Raw genomic sequence first — 20,759 nt, forward strand, 5'->3', positions numbered from 1 at the left:
TACATCTGTCCCAGCTTTCTTATCAGAATATTGATATCATTGTTATCAACCCAAATGGTCTTAGTCTTAGTGGAAAGCGATACATATTTAAGAAGTTTCATCAATGCAATCCCTAGTTGGATGTATCTTTTTTATTATGCATATAGTTTCAAATTGATATTTTGAAAAGTATCTTTTCTGTCAGTGTAAGAACAGATTCAGTATCCTAGATAGAGGTAGAGGCGCTGATTGAAAAATTGAAAGCAGATTGGGGTTTGGGAGGAGCAGCGCAGCTGGGTGGCCTATTCTAAGGTTACAAATTGAATGCAGTGTCACTCGAGTGGCCCGTGGGGTCCAAAGCTTGTTTAATGCCCTGGATTTTGCGGTTAACCAGCTCCAGATGCAGACGCGCCTGGCTGCCCATAAATAATTGAAGCTAAAAGGCAAAGCCCAGGCTAGCCTTTGTATTTTTTCCACCGAGCGTAAGTTTTAAAGAGTCTGTACGGCTTCTGGAGTATAAGTAGGAAAATGCAGGAAAATCAATGCAATTTTATACTTATACATCACACAATCTTCAATGTACATATTAAGTACAAAGTATCTACTATTTAAGGAACAAAAGTAAAGTAATTAAATTAATTTTGGGAATATATGACACTTAAATATTGGTCATTTAAATACAGAATGCACGGCGGATTCCTTACAAAGGGTATTTCCTAGTCTATAAACTTTCCCACATTGCATCTACTTTTTTGCGCCCTTCATCTCCCAAGTGCATTGAAAATAAGTCTGCCACAGCTGTTGCGGCCATTTCGTGTTGGCCTGGTGCAGGACTGGGGGATAAACTTTTTCTGCAAGACATTTCGGAGTTTTGCCGCTGCGGGTTTGTCCAACAACCGGCCATCCCGCCGCCATCCCGCCAGTCGGCCAACAATCGCCAACAACCAGCAACCGCCGACAACGACAACCGACCAACGAAGCAACTAACAACTGGCAACCGACAACCAGCAGGAGTGGTGCACTGCAGCCTGGTGCAGCAGTCAGGAAACTTTGCCTGATTACAAGGACGTGGACAGCCCGCTTCGAAATTAACAGACAAGCCAGCCACAAGTGAAATTTTTGGTTGCCTTCTGCCGGCGGCACGCTGCAAATGGATAACCCAAATCCTCAAGACTGAGCGCCAAATCACGTACAAATAGTGCAGAGCTCCGGGCGAAGGTCCAGGACTCTCCTTAGTGATATGAAATTCCCAGATTAGAATCCTTGAAACCAGGCATACCAAAGTAAGGAGATAAGCCTATTGCTAGCTCAAAAGCGGTATTAATTTTCCTAAGAATGTTTCTACTGAATTTGGAGTAAGAATTCGTACCCCAAGTTCCTTTAAATTCAAAATTTGCTAGATAATTCAACATGTTCTTTACTCAGAAGCCCTTTTCTTACTTTTCAAAATATCAATTTGAAACTATATGCATAATAAAAAAGATACATCCAACTAGGGATTGCATTGATGAAACTTCTTAAATATGTATCGCTTTCCACTAAGACTAAGACCATTTGGGTTGATAATACCAAAGTAAGGAGATAAGCCTATTGCTAGCTCAAAAGCGGTATTAATTTTCCTAAGAATGTTTCTACTGAATTTGGAGTAAGAATTCGTACCCCAAGTTCCTTTAAATTCAAAATTTGCTAGATAATTCAACATGTTCTTTACTCAGAAGCCCTTTTCTTAAGTAGTTGCCCATTGACCCGAATTGATGAACGCACGAAAGTTTCTTGGCCCCGTCGACTTCTATGAACTGCTTTGCATGCAGTGGTTCCATCCCAGAAACCCATCATTCGGCAACTCCCTGAGAAATGGTCTGTGGCCTCGACCGGCAATCTGTACTCACCATCGCACCACAAGCTGGCCGCAATGCATGCATCAATTTCAGGACATTTGTATTCGCAGTCGGACTCCTTGGGAAAGAATCCGAACTCGTTCAGCGTCTCGTTGGCCGTTGCTCCGCCTGCAGAGCCTCCGGCGTTGGCAGCAGATCCTGACCCGCTGGTGCCCAGTCCCCCAATGCCCGTGTTGGAGCCGGCTGCGGACTGGGAGGAGGTCTGGGAGCCCATGCCCGTGGTCACGCTAGCGTTCACATGTAGGTCCAACTGCTGCAGCAGCGCGTTCTTGGTGCGGTGAATCTCGAGCCACGTGAAGGAGATGTCGCCGGGCTCCTTCAGGATTGGCTCCAGCACCAGGCTGATGGGTCTGAAAGAGGATAGGTGAAAAGCGAGCTTGTAAGATCAGTTACTGTTACTCATACCACTAAATTACTAATAAAATATAAAGATTTGAAATAGAATAGAAATAATATTTGAAGATTGCTAAAAATCCTTTGTTCTCAAAGGACAAAGGACTCCACTCATGGTCCCTGCTGATTTTCTTGCTCTACATAACTTTTGGAGCATCTAGCTATCTGGGTATGTCCTGCCCCATTTTCGTACCCCGACAGCCTAGTAGTTGCTCAAGTGCCACTAATTACTTGCAACTTTCAAGTTGCCACAGACAAAATATCTTACTCGTAGTTTGGCTTAAGCCGCGCATTAAGCGAGTTAGCCGTCAAAGTTTCGCTGGATGAAGTGCGGCACAATTGGTTTCACTTCAAGCCAATGAAACAAATATTCCCGAATGGGGAATTGCAAATTATACAATTATCTCGAAAGGATATTTCAATTATCTTGGATTTATTATGATGTTATCTCCAGCTGACTTTAATCCCTTTGAATTAATACACTTTAGTGCAATCACACTTCAACGTTTCGTTGCCTTATTGTGTGTGTGGTCATTGTAATTCACAGATGATTTGAAAAGCTCTCAATTAATTATCTAAAAAGGCTCGACACACTCATTAGCCAGCTAGGATATCCCGTGCAATGTCCAATTACCCTTTGGGGTCCCATAAAAATATGTTTTCACATGTCGTCCACAGTGCAATATTCCTTCGCTTCTTTTTCCGCCCATCCTGACTCCCTTTTTTATGTTCTGCGGCGACAAAATTGAGCAAAATGCAAACACGGACAAAGGGAGGAAGAGCTGACCATAAAATTTAATGGCAACACGTTAAGCGCAGAACCAGGAAAAGGACACAGGTTGGTCAACTGCCGGAATTTCCCTCAAGAAACGAGCGTAACGTCCAGGTTCACCGGTTCATTTTGGTGGCACGCACCTTGGACATAAATTGCCGGAGCACATACGGCCAAGTTCCAGCGGGCAGAATGCTCTTACCCGTAGCGCCACCTTTCCACCTGTCCTGTTGAGGCGCACAGCACGGGTCACATGTTTAGTGGCTTCAAAAAAATACTAATACTACTCACTTGAAAGAAAGTAAGTAGGATAGTTGTGTTGCTCTCCATGGAATTACCTTTTTTTTCGAAAGTTTTTCATTCAAGTTAAATTTTCTTTGATTTTGTTATATTTGCTTGGATTTTTCTCAGTATGCTTAACTTTTCTGCATGAAACCTCAAGTGTTCTTGCTGAAAGTACAACATGCCCAGCCAACGAATCTAAATGTAAATTTAACTTAATAAATAAACAAAATGCAATTTTGTATTAATACTTTTTTTTTTTTGACTTCAAAACTCCTAATTGGTTAACCGCGGCTGTATACATATGTTCATGTCTGACGGCCATGTTTGTTTGCCTGGACTTCGTCTCGTTTGCGTTTTCATTTTTTCATCTCCTATATAGCATATTTCTTTGCGCTCAATTTCCTGTATTTTGTTGCCGTCGTAGCCATTTCCTGTTATTGCATTTTTAAGCAGGACTTTTTGATGGAGCTTGTGGAGCAGGGGAGGGGGGAGCAGCCTGATGCCGGTGCAAATAAGTGCACAAGTTTTTTGAAATATTAGCAACTATTAAAATGCAATTAATTTTGAGTGAAAAATTCCCAAAATACTCGACCTAAGAGGCTTTTTGTGTAGTCTTCAGTGGCTCGAGTGGACTAGCTCGCATGCTCTTCATAATGGCAAGGAGTCCATGCGTCATTAGGCATGAATGTTTTCAAGTCCTGCTCTTTCTTTATTTGTTCTTGGAATATTTTCGAATTTTTCCCAGAGCATGGGTAATTGGTCGGGCAGACTTGTTGGGCGACACGACACCAGAGCGTGAAATTGTAAATAATTCAGTCTCCTCTACTAGCAAATAAATAAAGCACAGACATGTTATCCACAATCTTTCTCAAAAGGGTCAATCGTTGTTGGTTTCCTAAGGATATTAGTTATGTTTAATTATTAGTTTGTATAATTCAAACCACATGGACTCAAGCAGGAAAACCAAATGAAAACTATTTGAAAACTAATATATTTTTAAAATTAAATATATAGTTCACTTACTTGTTCATGAACAAGGGCTGCCCATTGGTCCAGTCCTCGGAGAAGATGTGCAGCGACATTGGCCGCGGGCCACTTTGGGCCGGGCACACCACCCTCATGGGTCGCAGGGGTCGTCCGGAGTATATCATCAGGCGGTTCTTGGTGTGGCACCGCATGGCATCCTCGGAGGTGGGATCCACGGGCAGATAGGCGCCCCAGGTCTGGACGAAGAGCGACCTCTCGGCCGATTGGGCTTCGATGTACCAGGCCAGGCCTTCGCAGCTCGCATCCTGAGTCTTTAGAGGATACTTGAGTTCGTCCTCTCCGCCGGCTCCTTTGAGTTTCAACTGCTTCCTGCAGTCCGGTTGCCTCTTGAATTCGTAGGAAGCCGAGAAGAAGACATCCGCAAAGTCCTCCGATATATTTAATCTCGTGACCGTGAAGGACAGCTCCATAATCCTCGAATGCGAAACGAAAGTGAGCGGTGCATTGCTGTACAGGGCACTGGAGTTATCGCAGAAGCAGCCCAGTTGGATTTTCACGTCCCTAAATGGAACATCGAACAGTCGCAGCTCCGTGATGCGGCCCTCCGGATCCAGTTGATTGCAGCGGGGTCTGCCTGTATGCAGATCCGAGTCGGTGGTGCAGGCTGTGCCTTCTCCGAAGGACACGTTATGCAGGACCAGTTTCACCCTCTCCGAAGGACCCGCTTCAAAGCGATACAAGCAGGTTATGTTCTTGGCTCCGCCTCGTCCGTACAGAAACACATTCCTGGGAACCTGGATGTTGCCCTTGCGCTTCTTGAAAATTCTTGAGCAGAGTGGCGGCACCGGATCTTCTCCCCGTCTCCCTGCCCACGTCTCGCCACCCTGCTCCGTGTCCACAAACTCGTAGTTCAGAGCGAACTGTGCGGGAAACAGGGCGGTGCCGGTATGCGTGTGGAACTCCAGTTTCTGTAAGGGGAAATGGTAATAAGAGAGTTGGAATACTGTGAAAAACTGTTGCCTTCAATGAGATTACAATAAAATGGTATTTTAAAACGAACTAAAATTTGCACCGGTAGCAACTTTCAATATTTTCAAAGCTCTGCTCAGTTTATAAAGTATTTACAAGCTTTTTAAATCGTTATATTGAATAATTATATGAGGAAAAATGCTGTGAAAATGATTTGTCCTACATTTTACGTAATATTCAACATCAATGAATATTTCGCTAAAGGCATCAACTGTGCCATGTTTAATTTATTTTTGGAAACTATTTAATATTGACAGTGCCAGCTAGTGCACATGTGTATTTAATTTAGGGGAGCTTATGAATATTTCGTAAAGTTCTTTATGACTGCACGGAGAGCGCGGAATTGCACAATGCGCGGCGGCTTCAATTTGGCATCACAATATTTGCAGTTCATATTTGTCAACGAGGAGCGACGTCAAAAAGGCTAAGCAAGCTTATTGCGGTTGTCTGTTTGTCCGTGCATGCCGTCAATGCCGCCCCCTTCCCCGCCCACGGCCACACCAACGCCCACTTACCGCCCCCCATTTGCCTTTGTGTTGCGTGCGTGTGTGTGTGAAAAGCGGGGGTTGGGGGTACTATGGCTTTGGCGAATTTGAATTTGGCGCCTGCCCCTGGGAAATTCGCTCTGCTCCTTCGTTATTTGTGCACGTCTGGCGATGCAGTCGAGTGTTTAATTTGATTAATTTTGTCAAGTTTAAAGCAAACACGAATCGCTCTGCACTCTGCCAAAAAATTCCCAGCTTCCGGCTGCCAGTTTGCAGCTCTTCAGTTCTCCAGCTGCGTTTTATTTATTTGTGATGGCCCTTGGGCGTGCCAAATTGGGCACTCGGCACTCGGCAGCCAAGGTGCAGTCACAAAGTCGTGTTCCCCCACTGCCTAATTTTTATTTTATTTTATTTTATTTTTTTAAGCACCGGCCAAAACAAGGAAAACAAACAGTGCCAGCTGACAAATTAGAAAAGTCCTTTGCACAGTGGTTGCCATTGTATGGGAAAGCGGTACTGGTCCCGTACTGGTCCCGTAGTAGGCCCGTACTGGTCCCGTACTGGTCCAGTACTGGTCCCATACTGGTCCCGTACTTGTCCCGTACTGGGAACCAGTTCTACTATGGGACCAGTCTCAACGAAAGATCGCAAACATAAACAAAAAACATCTGGAATTATATACTAAACACAACACAAATTTACGCAAAACACAGAACGTCGTACATATAATTTTTTTTTTAAATATACTAAACACCATTATCTATTATACAAATGGCTTCCATTGCAGAGAAATGCGATTTATAAGGTTTTTTATTGACTTTACGGACAGCTTTACTTGTAAGTTGCCCACGCTGCAACATTCGATTGATATCATGCTGTCTCTTTCGATGCCATTCTTGAAGCGGACAGTTAGAGCAAAACAAAAACATGAATAAATTTGAATAACTACACCAATTATGAGAAAGTAATGATACATTTATAGACAAAATTTGGACTTTGATTTTCTTATTTTTGGCATATGGGGAAAACCACTGTGCTTTGGTTAAGTTCTAATTTGCCCGACTTGGTTGTGATGCCAAACGCAGCCGGAAGGTAGGCTACGGTTTTTATTGGTCTGCCGGCGGCGAAGCTAAAGTGTTGCCTACTTTTAGGCTGCTGCAACTATCCAATTACAACCGGATGTGAGTTAAGTGAGATGACTTCGAGCAGAAAAAAACTCATTTTTGCTGTATCTTTAGACATATTTCTAAACATATTAAATAATGGTATATTAATGCTAAGGTTGAACTTATTTTCCAATTTAGCTGAATAAATGATCAAGATGCCTGTTTGCAAAGATAACATTGATTACTGCCAATTTAAACCAAAACTTTTATTACAATCCATTTTTTTTGGCTTTTACTTAATTAGGTGGTTTTAGCTTTACTTACCAAATCCCTGCCTGTGCTCACGTAGCTCTCCAGCGGACTGCAGGGTCTCTGTTTGTTGCCCCCCATCACGGCACTACTTCCGCTCACCCCACTTCCAATGGCAGTGTGATCGCACAGCTTCGGAGTCTCGTAGTCGTAGATCTCCAGCATGAGGCGTCGCTTGCCCTTGGTGCTCATCAAGGCCACCGCACTATTGCGATCCGAGCTGACGACCGCCGCTGCCGAGACTTCCTTGGAGGACTTTCCGCTCGAAATGTAGTTGAGGCTTTCCTTGACCCCGGATATGGGCTTGCCGGAGCCAGCGGATCCAGCTGATCCTCCGCCAGGACCTCCACCCTGGTAGCCGCTGTACTTGTTCTCCTGGTTGAACACGCTCGACTGCGTGGGGCCGTAGATGTAGGTGTCCACCGGATTCCAGGCATTGTCGATGTTCACCCGCAGATTCCGATTCAACTTCGGATTACTGGCACTGTAGTAGTAGCTGCCGTAGTTGCTCTGGTTTAGTAGGGTCGGCTTGCCCCCGTCCGCCGAGGAGGCAACGGGGGGTGGTGGGGGCGGTTGCCCGGTGGTTGAACTTGTCGATTTCATGGGCACATATGTGCCATAGCTGTCCCACATCCTCAGGCGCGTTATCCAAGGTGGCAGATCGCTCTGCAGGAAGACAATTGGAGAGCGAAAAGAAAGCGAACACATGTTATTGTTTAATTCTTTTGTTGACATTATTTTAAGGTGCACTGAGAGAAACTAGCCAGGAGAGTTTCATGTCTTAGAAAAAACTATACCAACATCTTCTCCTCATAATTAATATCCTCGGGAATAAATAATTAGATTTTTATATTTATATAATTCAAGCTGCTTACACTAATGAACAATATACCTAAATAGCATTTGTTTCTTTTGTAATGGTTTCTTATGATTTGAAATTTTTACCACTACAAATTTCGATTTTCCTTATTGAATGTTACGAATATTTTTCCTGAGTATTTGAGTGTGAGTCGTGCGACTCATTCCACGCGTTTTTCACGCTTTCCCTTTGGCTCTCTGTTGTTTTTCCTTGTTAGCTTGCCCGCTCGCCCTCCGTTTGTCACATGTCATATTCAAACAGTTGCAAGTGTGAGTTATTTGTCGTTTGTCACTGTCCCCAGTAGAAAGGCTCCACACTCGTCGGCTTTGTAGTTGTAGTCGCAGTCTTTGCATTCCTCACAGTCTCCTTGTTGTTGTTTGCAGGCATTAAATATTTTTCCTAGACGCCTCCTGGCTGACAATGTTTATGTTTTCTTCCCCCCGCCCCACATTCCGCTCCATTCCGCCTAGGCCCTGATTATTGTTGACTGTGTTAATAATGAAAAAGACAGTTGCAAACAGCTGTGGCTTGGCTGAAGAAACTGAACTGAAGTTACAGACTCCGGACCCAGACGAAGTGTCGGCCCAGAAACTAACTGACAGCCGTTTAAGTCCGCTGCCTCTGTTCATTTTATTAACTTGATTTGCTTTTTGTGTGTGGAACATTTGTGCATTAAATTCTGTAAAGTTAATCCATGGAATTAAAGTCTAAGAAGTGCAAACAAATAAAACAAACTACTGAGTCTTAAGAACAATTTTAAATCTATCTTAAAGTACGCTGCACATTTTATAGTATGAATTCACTTAACTTCTTTTAATTAGTACATTGCATTGCCTAATAACCCATTTAGAGCCAAGGTCCCTTATATTTGGCAAATTAATTATTTTCAGTCACAAATATTTGGAAAATGTTACCCATAAGAATTCCTCGAATGCTACGACTGCCAACATTTTCTCTGCTTTCGAATTCATAAAATTCCGGAGACAAACCACATCAATAAAACACACTACACTTGCTGCACCTTGATTGCTTTCGTATTTTAATCAAAGCATTTTCCAGAGATGAAGGGGCTGTGGAAACTCCTCATCTGTCGTCTTATCAGATAAATTGCCAGCCGCTTTTCATACGCTCAAGGTCGTTCTCTGTCTAGACACATATCACGTGAAACTGGGGGCTCCTAATTTATTTTTGGTAGACACACTCAGCGAGCGCTTGTGCAACTGTGCTGCCAATTAATTTGGCCAAAACCATTGGAAAAGCGGAAGGAGAGCAGATAAATGGTGACTGAACTCTCTGCCAACACCCATACAATTGTCTTTTCCGTTTTTGGGCCACGCCCCCCCGCAGGATGCTCCTCTGTCCGTGTCAATTGCAGTTGCCTCACCTACACTTTAAATTGCGAAAAATGAAAAGCTGCCAGCAGCACACAAATAAACAAAAAACGAGAAGGAAAATATATCGAGGGGGCAGTCAGCGAAATAAAGCAAAACAACTTTGCAGTAACACCTAGCACACCCACACCGCCCAACGTACACTGGGAAAAATTGGTAGATAGCACATGAAAAAGTCGAGCTAGTAATAAACTGAAAATTATCTTTATCTACATTCATATTATTATTAAGCACATTATTATGGTGAAATATTAAATATTAAATTATGTTAAATTTTTTGGATCTAAGAACTCCTAAGTTATAAATTTAGTTCATTTAATTTCCTTGATTTTTGTAATTCAAAATCATTAGTTTCGAATATCATATCATACCATCATTTATGTCAAGGAAAAAGGAGTATACTTTAAGGTTAGCTTATATTTCTTAATCTGGATAATAAAGTGATTGCTTTCGCAGGTTTCTGGTTCTGTCAAAGTAAGTACTGTAATTTTTTCTCAGTGCATTCATCTCGCCCCTCTTAAGCGGCTACAAACGGGAGTACAATAAAAAGTGACAGGACAGAAATATGTGTAAAATAAAACACAGAACGGGCGACTCCAGTGGGCGGTGGTGGGCGGTAGTGGGAGTACTGGAATGGAATCGGCAAAAACAGTTCATGAATTTTGTAACAGCGAGGCAAAGTGACACAAACAAAAACAGCAGGTACTGCGAACTGAAGTCATTCGAACGTGGGCGATACCATTTTTAGGGGCCGGGGGAGGGTAGAGCGGGGATAACGACAAGCTCACAAACAAGTGAATGTGAATTTTCTAAAATAAAAAAGAAACAAATGGAAAAAACAAGCACCGCCACCAGCACACAAGAGAAACCGAGGCAAAACAAACTTTTTAAATTAAGAACCAAAGTTAAAACTCGCCGACGAAATAAAAATACAATGGCAGTGGGACTCGGAATGGGAATGATTGGAGTGGTTGTGGGGCAATGCTGGAAATACTTGTAATGCGACGACATTTATGAGACCGCGCAAAGCGTTGACATGTCCCCCATATCATTCCATTTCACCTTCTATTATTTCCATTCTGTGATCTTTGGCCCCACCGAACACGCGGAAAATGTTGGGAGTTCGGAGCACTCAGACAAGCAGCTTTGAAAGTTGACAGCGGATTCCGCTTAGAGATTTTGGCCTTTAAAGTTAAGTTCGTCTGCCTTTGCAAGGGCAATTCAAAAAGTTTTGAGCAGCTTGTGAACTCTACTTAATTTCAACTCGAATGATCAGATTAAACATAGGATTTTGAAAACAGAAACTACTTATATACTGAAAGATACAAAAATATTTAAGGTAAAATATAAGTATGCTTGCAACTACTATGCGAACTCTTTGTGCTCTGTCATGATTACTTTGAGTTATCAAAGGCAAGTTCCATATAAATTATTAAGAGATATTAGGTATGATAACCATGTTTTGTATCCTTTTGCTCTGACTTCACTGCTCTGCGCTACCTTGAGCCTGAATCACCGCACTTTAATATAAATCAGGTCTGCTTGTCGCGGACTCTCCAACCTGCAACTCGAATGCACTTTCGCGTGGCCTAGCCCAAATGACCATTCAGTTATCTGGGGACAGGGGGCGCCATTTCATCCTTTGAGGGACCCGCTGACCCGACATTAAGCGCTGTTCGTCCTGGCGAACTCAACATTCTACCTTGACACAATTCACGGACCGTTAGGCAGGCGACAACGAACATTTAAAATGCACACACACACACACACACCGATGTGATGAGAGCACTAAGAAAAATTCCCACTAAGTTGCATGTATTTTGAATACTAGAATTTAGATGTGTTTTATAGTTTGATTCCATAGCACAACTATAGTGAAGTGCACTTATAACCTTTGTGTTTACTTGACGTTAATGCCCTGGAACTTTTTTTATTCGTACCAATTTGTTTGCTCTGCAGCAGAGAAAGAGACAGCGCGACGAGCGTAGAAAGAGATGACAGGACATTATTATGGACGCTTGTTTTTGTTGGCTGTGCCGCATTTTGACGCAGTTGCCTTTGCTGGCGGGCGGACTTCAGACTTAAAAATGTCTCGTTAGGAGTTGCGTAAGCTTTCACTTAATTATACATTTTATACGGCGCATTTCTATGGCTGCATTTTTAATTGGCCAGCAGAGACAAAGTGTCGACCGACTGGCACTAATAGCAAGACATGTAGGGGGCTCTGGAGCTATAGGTGGGGCCAAAGGGAGCCCAAGACAATGGCGAATGGAGGAGACGCCGCTGGCGTAGACGCAGTGCATTTAAGAGACAATGCGAGCGGCAACCACCCACTTTCGCCCACATCCACCCACCTTTCCCCGAGCTCTATACGCCTGCATCCCTCCCCCGGGCACAAATTTTATGCATTTATGTAAACGGTTAACTATAACGGCAGCAGAATCCTCACACTGAACAAAATAATGGTTGACATTAAGGATTAATTCGATGCATTCACAATGACTTTGTTAATGAACGTATATCTTAAATGCAAATGGTATAAATCTCATTTTCTAATTGACTTGAACTATCAAGGCTTTGGTCAAAGCTTATGCTAAAAGCGATATAATTTAATATTATTTTTTTGAGAATATTTTATTACAGCTTTCTATGAGGATGTTTCCAAATTAATATATCTAATTAAGTACGAACATAAATGTATAGTTGTTGAGCACATCCTATAACAGGAATCGAAACCCCGATAGATTGACTGACTTAATCACTCAAAGATATCTCCTTGCTGCACATGAACTTACTCAACTAAAAACGCATTTTCTCTCAGTGCATCCCCATCCCCGTCCCGCGACATCCGTTCGGTTAAACGCTTTATGGCGCAAACACAGACGCTCAGCAAAACTCGACTCAACTCACCCGTCCCAGCGTATTGTTGTCGTGTATCGCCTGCTGCAGGATCTGCAGATTGTAGCTGGTGAACGATAACCAAATCAGGTCACCAGGATATCCGTGAAAGTGGTACGTGCATGTCGTATTCGGCGGAAGCGTGTGACGCGGACTCACAATGCGTCCCATGCGGCCGCGCCGCGAGAATAGCACATCATCTGGAAAGGGGGCAAAAAAATCAGGCGAGTGAGTGGAGGAGATTATAGTATTCATGCTGGCGTGCATATAACATATAGCATATATAGGATATAGATACAGATATTTATGTACACCGACGAGCTCGGAGCCTCGTCCTTGCCGACTTTTTAATATGTCCTAAGAACGCTGTATGACAAGCGGCTTACGCGTGATTTAGGTTAATTTACAATGTGAGCCTGGCGGGGGGATTTTCCCTTTGTTTTTACGCACTCTCTGTATGCGAATAGTGATTACGAAATTGGGCGGACTGTATAGTAAAAGAATTATTTTAGAAATAATTAAAATAAATTATGTGTGAACACATTGTAACTAATTTAGCAACAATTTGCCTGGTCCTGCTTTTTAGATAATTAAAGTCCTCTGCGATGCATTCCATTGTTGATGCTCCCTTCATGTCTAATCTCTTGTTTTTAATTTCTGGACATACCCTTTCATTAATCACAGACAACTTTGCCCAGCATTTGCGCCGAATACAATGTTAAAGCTCCGGCAGTTGCCTAATGCCGCAATTCCGGCTCTCGGCTTTAATTAAAGTGGGCAAAAAGGAAGCGGCAACAAAGGAGCCGTGGAACAAACCAGGCTAACAACGCGCAGAGCAAACCAAAACCCAGAGCTACACAGCTTCGGCCTGGGACAACTTTGGCAACTTTTGATTCAAGTGACAAATTAAAAAAGGCAGCGCGAGCAAAACAACGCCGCAAAAAGTGGAGGAGCCAGGCAAGAGCAACATCTACTCGGCGTTTCAATTGGCAAAAGTCGCCACGTTTCGTAGCAATGCGCCAGCAGGAAAAGCTGGAAAATGCGGAAAAATGGGGGGAGTGGGATGGGTGGAATGGGAAAAGCGTGGCTGGCTGAAGTGCCAGTCGATATAAAGGAAACAATCGTCAACGGTATCGATGATAACAGCTGCGTCGATTCTAGCCGCTGCGACAGCTTTTCCAACTTGCCGGCGAAAGAGGCCAGGAGACTTTTGATGTGTGCCGTGTCGCATCGAGTGGCAGGCTGGAGGGAGAAGTAGCTGCAGCTGCCACAAGGCAAAAGTTGCCGGCCCACTGAGCCAGCTTCTCTTCTCCTCTTCATTTTTTATTTTTGGCTGGGGAAAAGTTGAGGAATAAAGCCAGTTGCAGGATTGTTCCTCACACTTGAATACACTTCGAGAATCATGGCTAAAAAAAGCTGTTTCTAAGCCTGAAGTGGGTTGTTCCTCTTGAATATGATAGTTAAGCGGTTAATTGAGACACAGAACCAAGCATTTATTACATAGACTTTATATTTATATATCATTATGATACGCATTTAGCCCAGTCAATATAAACAACTCAAAGAAGTAGCTAATTTCTTTCAGTGCACTGTATGGGAGAGTCCTAGCTAAGTAATACGTTTTTATGAGATTTTTATTGTCACATTTCGCTGGCTGTGGCATATAAAAGTAAAGTGGCCTTTAAACATGAGCTGCGCCTCCAGAGCAGCAAATGCTGGATGGGAGTTTCAAAAAAGTGTTGCCTATATTCGGGCGTCGCGTATGAAAGGTGGGCCATATTAAATACGTACATTGTTTTTGAAACCGCAAATCCATTGTTCATTCCATTTCTGTCATTTGAAATATACAAATCAAATTTAACTCGCATTTCGAATGCAGGCGACTGTATGGTTTTTAAGGCCCTTCCGTGCGCAGAGTGGATCAAACGAAGTGAACATTCATAAAATTTGCAGTCGAAACTGTCAACAGAAATCCCAATAACATTTTTCAACTCGCTGGGGAATTGTGATTTCACATAGCAACTAAAATGCGCAAAATAATCGACAACTCGCCACATGAAAGTTACATACACATATGCAGGGATACAAGTGTTTGCGACTAGCAAATGCATATGGCACGTGAAATGTAATCATTGGCCATTCCGGCCCTGGCATGTGAATTAGTTAACAGATGGCCAGGAGCACTCAGCACTAGAGATGGCAATAAAGCCTGAATTAGCCATGAAAAATATTTGTACTTATAATACGCTGCAAGTACCATAAACGAATGCAATTAAATTGGTGTGTATCAAAGCTTCTCTAATAATTTATGAATGTTCTATACACAATTGTTGTTGAAAAAGAAGTTATTCCTTTATATTTTAATAAAGTTGTTTTGTTGGATTTATGGATGTTCTATACAGAGTTATTCGTTAAAAGGAAGGCAATTCTTCAATTCCTCACGCACTTGAATAAAGCTTGTTGGCTTTATGGATTTATGTTCTATACAGAATGGTTCTTTGTTCCTTAGATGTTTTATTTAAGTTTCTCTTAGAACATAGAATAGTATCTAATGGCATCCTGAATGAAAAAAAAAGAACAGTCTCACGCGCACACCTCTAACTTCCGGTGGAACTCATCTGGTTTCAGTTGCACGAGTCGACTGTAATAAATTTCGCTTCGACACATTTGCGCTGACTGCGTGGGCTTACAACAATAAGAGTTGCCATAGCCATCGAGACCCGCCAGATATATGGCCACTATATGGTCTCGCACACACGTACGGAATAATTCAAGGCAGGACTGTGTGGGTGCGTAATAGTAGCAATAATAATAATATGCTTATCAGCTGGCCATAAAGTGCGACTATCGAGAGGCAACACTGCGCAGACAGGTGTGTTTGTGAGCCTGGGAACCCTGGACGCATACCCACACCTGGAATAGGAAAACCGCAAGCGCTGGCAATAAAATGGTTATTTCTGCGATTTATTATTAGAGTGCATTTGGGCCGCCGGCGGTGGGGAAATGTTGGTGGCACGGCCACGTTGGCTTTGTATTTTTTGCCTTGGCCAGCAACCGCAAAATGTAGTCGCAACACATTTGGGGCATTAAATTATGGGGTGTTACCTTTATTGATTGCGGGCGGAGAGGCAGGACTTGGTCCTGGAATCCAACTATTGCTGATTGAGTAGCATTTCCATTTCCATTCAGGGTCCTTTTTCCCGCTGATTGTTTACTGGATTGGATTGCCGCCGCGGTTGCTGTTTTTCGATTTCGCATTTCGGGCCCCGACGAGTGCGCAAATTAAATAGAACTCGCCCCGCGGGCTGTGTTATGTATATAGTTAGTGTGGTATATCTGCCCATGGCGAACTGGCCAAGTGGAGCTGTTTATTTTCGTTTTATGCTGCATTACATTCAACACATTCAAACAATTAGCCAGACCGAAACCAAACCCCAATCGAGACTATTCCAAACCGGACCGGACCATTTAAAATGCAAGTGGGCTCCACTGCGAATACTGTATATATCACTTAATGGATTGTCACGCATATTTGATGGCGCTGAATTGGTTTTTGTTGAATTGCCGGTGGTAAATCGCCATAAGCCTAATGGTCATTCAACATTAAATTGATAACTGCGCCAGACGATCCCTTTTTTCCCTGCAAGTTTTTGCAAATTTCCCGCATTCTAGGCATATATATGTTTTTGTTTAATTTAAATGTAGGGATGTACATGCCTGTTTTGAATGAGTTGGTTCTGATTTTAAAGGGGATATTAATTGGCTCAGCTACTTTTTATAAAACGCGTATATAAAGGATACTTGTACTAATTTCAATTGAAATTTACTCGCTTCCTTTTAACCATCGGAGCCCAAGTTTCCTACCAATTTGATATTTTGTTTATTGGCTACCGAAACCGAAACCAAAAATAAACATTTTAAGTTTAGCCATGGCCAAAACGAGTGCAACAAGAATAACAAACCCCAAGCCGAAAAGCGAAATATGATTGGTCGGGCGCGCAAAGCAAATTAAACGTAATAAATAATAAATGTGTGGCAAACAAAAACATTCGCTTTTAGCCCCGCTTTCCCATTTGGCCACCACATTCGCTGATTATATATACGTATGCGTATGCATCACATCGACCAAGTTAATTATGTTTTTGTGCACTGCCAAACCGAAATTTACGAAATTTCCAGCCGGGGGCAGAAAGTAGCTTAATAAATATATGCAGGGGCATGCCCCATGTCCCCAATGGGAGTTTCCGTATTCTGGTTGTTTGCCCTAATAATTAATTTCCATGGAAAATTAAGTTGCCAAAGCTTTCAGCCAATTAATGTTTGGTTGCACCAAAGCCGAAGGTTCCAGAGGGCCAGATGGAACGCGTTATAGCCCTTTGAAGAAATTTGGCTATTTTCGGGCAAGCAAGCTGGAATATTTTCCATATTTGCCTAAAACTCAAATCCCACAAAAAATGGCACACAGTTAATAGAGAGCTGCTAGAATTTTGCCATCCATTGACAAATTCAAAATTAAATATTGATATTACATAAAAGCGCATACACACATGCGAACGCACACACACTCTCCCACACATTGGAATGCAAATAAAATGTTGCCGTTATGTGCAAATATGCTAATTTGTTGTTTGCCAATCATCTGCCCCACCACGCCCCCGGCTCCAACCAGCCCCTCTTGGCCAACTCGGTTGTTGTTTTCAATAGCTTCCTCTTCCCATCCGCTGATTGCAAACAAAATTGCAACTCAATAAGCAAACTAAACAGCAAATATTCGCCGGCTTCTCCGACATCGCAAACCCATTTGCTTCGATTTTCCCATTGGGGAGCATTGAGGAAAACCGGGAAAATCCAGCTGATATCAATGTATTGCACAAATAAGTTTTAATTGTTTGCTATTTAGTATTTATTCCTATTTTCCCTAAGTTTTATATGCTTATTTATATATTAAAATTTTAAAGATATAAAAATTGTGGATACTTTCCTTACTTTCAAGTATTAAATAACTTTAAAATCTATTAAAAATGTTTATGCTATGTTTCTTTGATATAAATGTAATAACTTACTAATGATTTAAACCAAATTGCTAGAATAAACCAACTTCTGGAATTTAATTATGTGCCTTCCTTTACGCATATGCTGTTTAATTGATGTTGTTAATTAGCGTACTAAACACAATTTGATCAGCTAATTTTGTGGGTATTTTTCGTGGCTCTTTCGTCCTTTCAATTTTGCAAAACACCTTTAATTTTACATGTTACATTCTAACCAACCTTTCCCCGCCAACACATTAAATAAAAGTTCCTTTGTCTTTGCCGCCGTTCCACGCTTCATTGTTTGCTTTCCCTTTCTTTGTTTTCGTCTGTTGACTTTATGAAATTAAAAAGGAAAATTCCGACAAACGTTCCGGGAGACGAGGGAAAAGTAGCAGGAAAATTGAAAGGTTTTGCTTAAAGTTTGCTGAAAAACTTTGCGAAACTTTAGGTGTAACAACAGCTGAGGGCGGCGCTGAAAAAATGGCTGAAGCTGGCAGGGGAAATGAGTTGGTGTTAGAAGAAACTTAAGTTCAGCGGGGCGAGTTGGCAATTCCCCCAACTATGTCATCAACAATAATCCGTAAATCAATGAACAGAAAAACGTCAAAACAACTTTTCCGGAATTAGCAAGGGAATCCCGTCGAAACTCTGGCTGTCACATAAGGTTAAAATGCGAATGTTGAAAGCTTTTTAATCTCAGCCTTTTTTTTTCCAGCCATTAAAAATTGTAACTTATTCTTTATTAAAACTCGAGTGTATTTCCTATCCTATATTTCGCTGATTATTTCATAAAATGTTTACAAGCGTTTCCATAGGCTAAAGGCCAAAACATAAATCGAATGTGTTCCTTGGTTCGTTGGGCAATAAATTTTCGGCATCTGTGATTCCCGTTTTCCATCGCAGCCTGTGTATTCCTGCTGCTTAGTTGGCATAAATGATTTGAGCAAATCTTACAGCAATTCCATGCAGGATAATTTATTACCCAATTTTGATTGGCGACATTAGATGTGAGAACAAGTTGCCATGGCAATGGGCATATTAAATATTCGCAGGATGAAGTTTTTCCGCTTTTGTGGGCGCTCAATGCATACGGGATGATGTTCGGCTGGAGTTGATTAGCACTAATTAGGGAATCCGGACGGGATTGAGCATTGGTATTGATTGGGTCAGATAACGCTTGGCTGGCTTGGCTGGCGGATAAATCCTTTTAGGAAATAATTGGATCGACAATTGGCAGCTATGACAATGGCTATGAAAATACCCAAGAACTTTTGGCAAGCGCTGTTGTGCGATTGATTTAAACGTGCTTTAAACGATTGCAGGGCTGTCAGCGGAAAATGCAAGCAAACAAATTGTAATTAAAATCGACACACACCACAGAGCCAGAGGGTTTTCTTCACTGGCTGGGCGAAAAGTTGCGAATTTAATTAAAGTTAATTGAAAAAGTTATGGCCAAATCAAACCAAATTAAATATGCAACAGATTCAGTTACGTAATCAACGCAATAAGTGAAACCCGAGCCGGACTTCTGCACACAAAGCATCTGCATCTGCATTTGCATCTGCAGTTTATTAATCATACGCCGCGTGGTCCCAGCGCATTATTTGCGTTGAATATTCTACGAGAATTCTATTGAAAACCGCACACTGATGATTATGTATAACATTGCAATGACCTTTGTTGTTCATAATAAATTGTCCTTGTTTCGCCCGTTCTCTGGCTAAAATTTCAAATATTCAAATACAAATGCATATTGAATTTTAGCCTCCCCATGCTTAATGATGTTGTTCTTGTTTGTGTTTTGCGAAAAGAGGGGTTTTTGCGGAGTGGGGCCGCAAATAAAACCGCACACAGCGAACAGATGAAAGCAAAATGAAACGATAAATATTTGGTTTTCGTTAAAACTTTAATTAAAATCATGTTGCACCCCCTAATAATTTATTTGTATCGCACAAAGCTGCCGCCCCTCCCACGCAAGCGGGGCGTGGCCACGGGGGTGTGTGCGTGTGTCGATAACAAAACAATTATACCGCCTTGTTGGCCCGAATTGTTGGCCAACTCCTTCTAACTCCCCCCCACTTCACCCACGCATTCAGACCGCGTGGTTCCTTGGCTGTTATAAATAAATGTTTCATACGCCGAGTTTTACTAATTGAACATGCCGCAAACTGTTGCCAGTATTTAAGGCATTTTTCGATTTCGGTCACAGCTCGCTTTAACGGAATGCTGTTTGCTATTTCTAATTAGAATCTTTTGTATTTCACTTGTTTATTTGAAATTAGTGATTTAATTATTTTTTTAGTCTTTTTATACGAATTTTAATTTAACTTAAATTCTGTGCCTCGCCTTTTTAATTAAGATAATAAAAATAATAGCGATTATTCCGTGGTGGCTCTTTGGTGCTTACAGCTTCAGTTATCCCTTTTCAAAACATACAGCCACAATTTTCCGTCTGAATTATAACTATGATGGATATAGCAACGAAATCGCCGCTAAAAATCCTCCCACCCACCTAGAATGTTTGGCCTAATGATAGGAGGCACATCTGCTGGATTTCCCAGTCAACGCATTAAGCCAAGTCGAAGTGAAAAAGCCAAGGGAATGGGAAATGTGGATGAACGGCATTTCCCAAAGTTAAACGGTCAAAAATTAAGCCAAACCGAAACAACAGACAAATACATACCTATATATAGATGTACATATATATTATATAAGCTGGCAAGTTAATGAGCACAAGAACAACAAGGCGTGAGGAAGCTGTTATGTAAGGAATAAGGAGGAAAGTAAACTAGGACCGAGTTGATTTGCCCTATACTTTTCCCTGCCAAAATTGCCTGCTCAACCAAAAAACTAATTTTAAATGAGGGCTGCCTCAATTTTCTTCCCTTTTTTGCGAGATAAAAAAGCGGTGGAGAAAATAATAAAAGCCCGACGCGCTTTCGGCTTGGCCAGCAAAATAAAATCTACTCAAAAGTTATTAAGTGCAAATTAATGAACATTAGCGGCTGCCATGGCGTTGCCTACTTTTGGCCACCGCTGCGGCTGCTGCACTAAATTGATGGAGCGTTCCTGGTTCTGGAGATCCTTTCCAGTTTCCAGTTCCCTGGCACCCAAGAGGCTCAGAAGGGCAGTCTGAAATTTCATTTAATAATTTTTCAATTAAATGCAGCTGACTGCTGACCAGGGAGCATGAAATTCCAGAGAAGCCAAGTCAAGGGGAAATATTAGGTGAAAGATGCAGGCGGAGATGGGTGTTAAAGTGAGTGGGAAGTCGTGTGAAAACAAGTTTAGAATAGACAACTCCTTCGGTTAGTGGCGAATGTTAATTAATGTGG

General features: G+C 42.0%; 1 protein-coding gene across 2 annotated transcripts in view; it reads right to left on the reverse strand.

The window, feature by feature from the left end:
* The window catches only part of LOC117140704, a 67,880-nt gene that overhangs the window by 3,282 nt on the left and 43,839 nt on the right, over nucleotides 1-20,759 (reverse strand). The window contains exons 10-13 of one of the 2 annotated variants that reach the window (XM_033303769.1): nucleotides 12,404-12,591; nucleotides 7,259-7,909; nucleotides 4,351-5,282; nucleotides 1,869-2,227 (exon numbers count right to left, since the gene is read on the reverse strand). In XM_033303769.1, the coding sequence (XP_033159660.1) occupies nucleotides 1,869-2,227; nucleotides 4,351-5,282; nucleotides 7,259-7,909; nucleotides 12,404-12,591 (2,130 nt within the window). Of the gene's footprint in view, nucleotides 1-1,868; nucleotides 2,228-4,152; nucleotides 4,223-4,350; nucleotides 5,283-7,258; nucleotides 7,910-12,403; nucleotides 12,592-20,759 lie in introns of those variants that run through there. The other variant, XM_033303770.1, reaches the window with a different exon arrangement.

Source organism: Drosophila mauritiana, chromosome 3L (genome assembly GCF_004382145.1).
Source record: "Drosophila mauritiana strain mau12 chromosome 3L, ASM438214v1, whole genome shotgun sequence".
NCBI lineage: Eukaryota > Metazoa > Arthropoda > Insecta > Diptera > Drosophilidae > Drosophila > Drosophila mauritiana.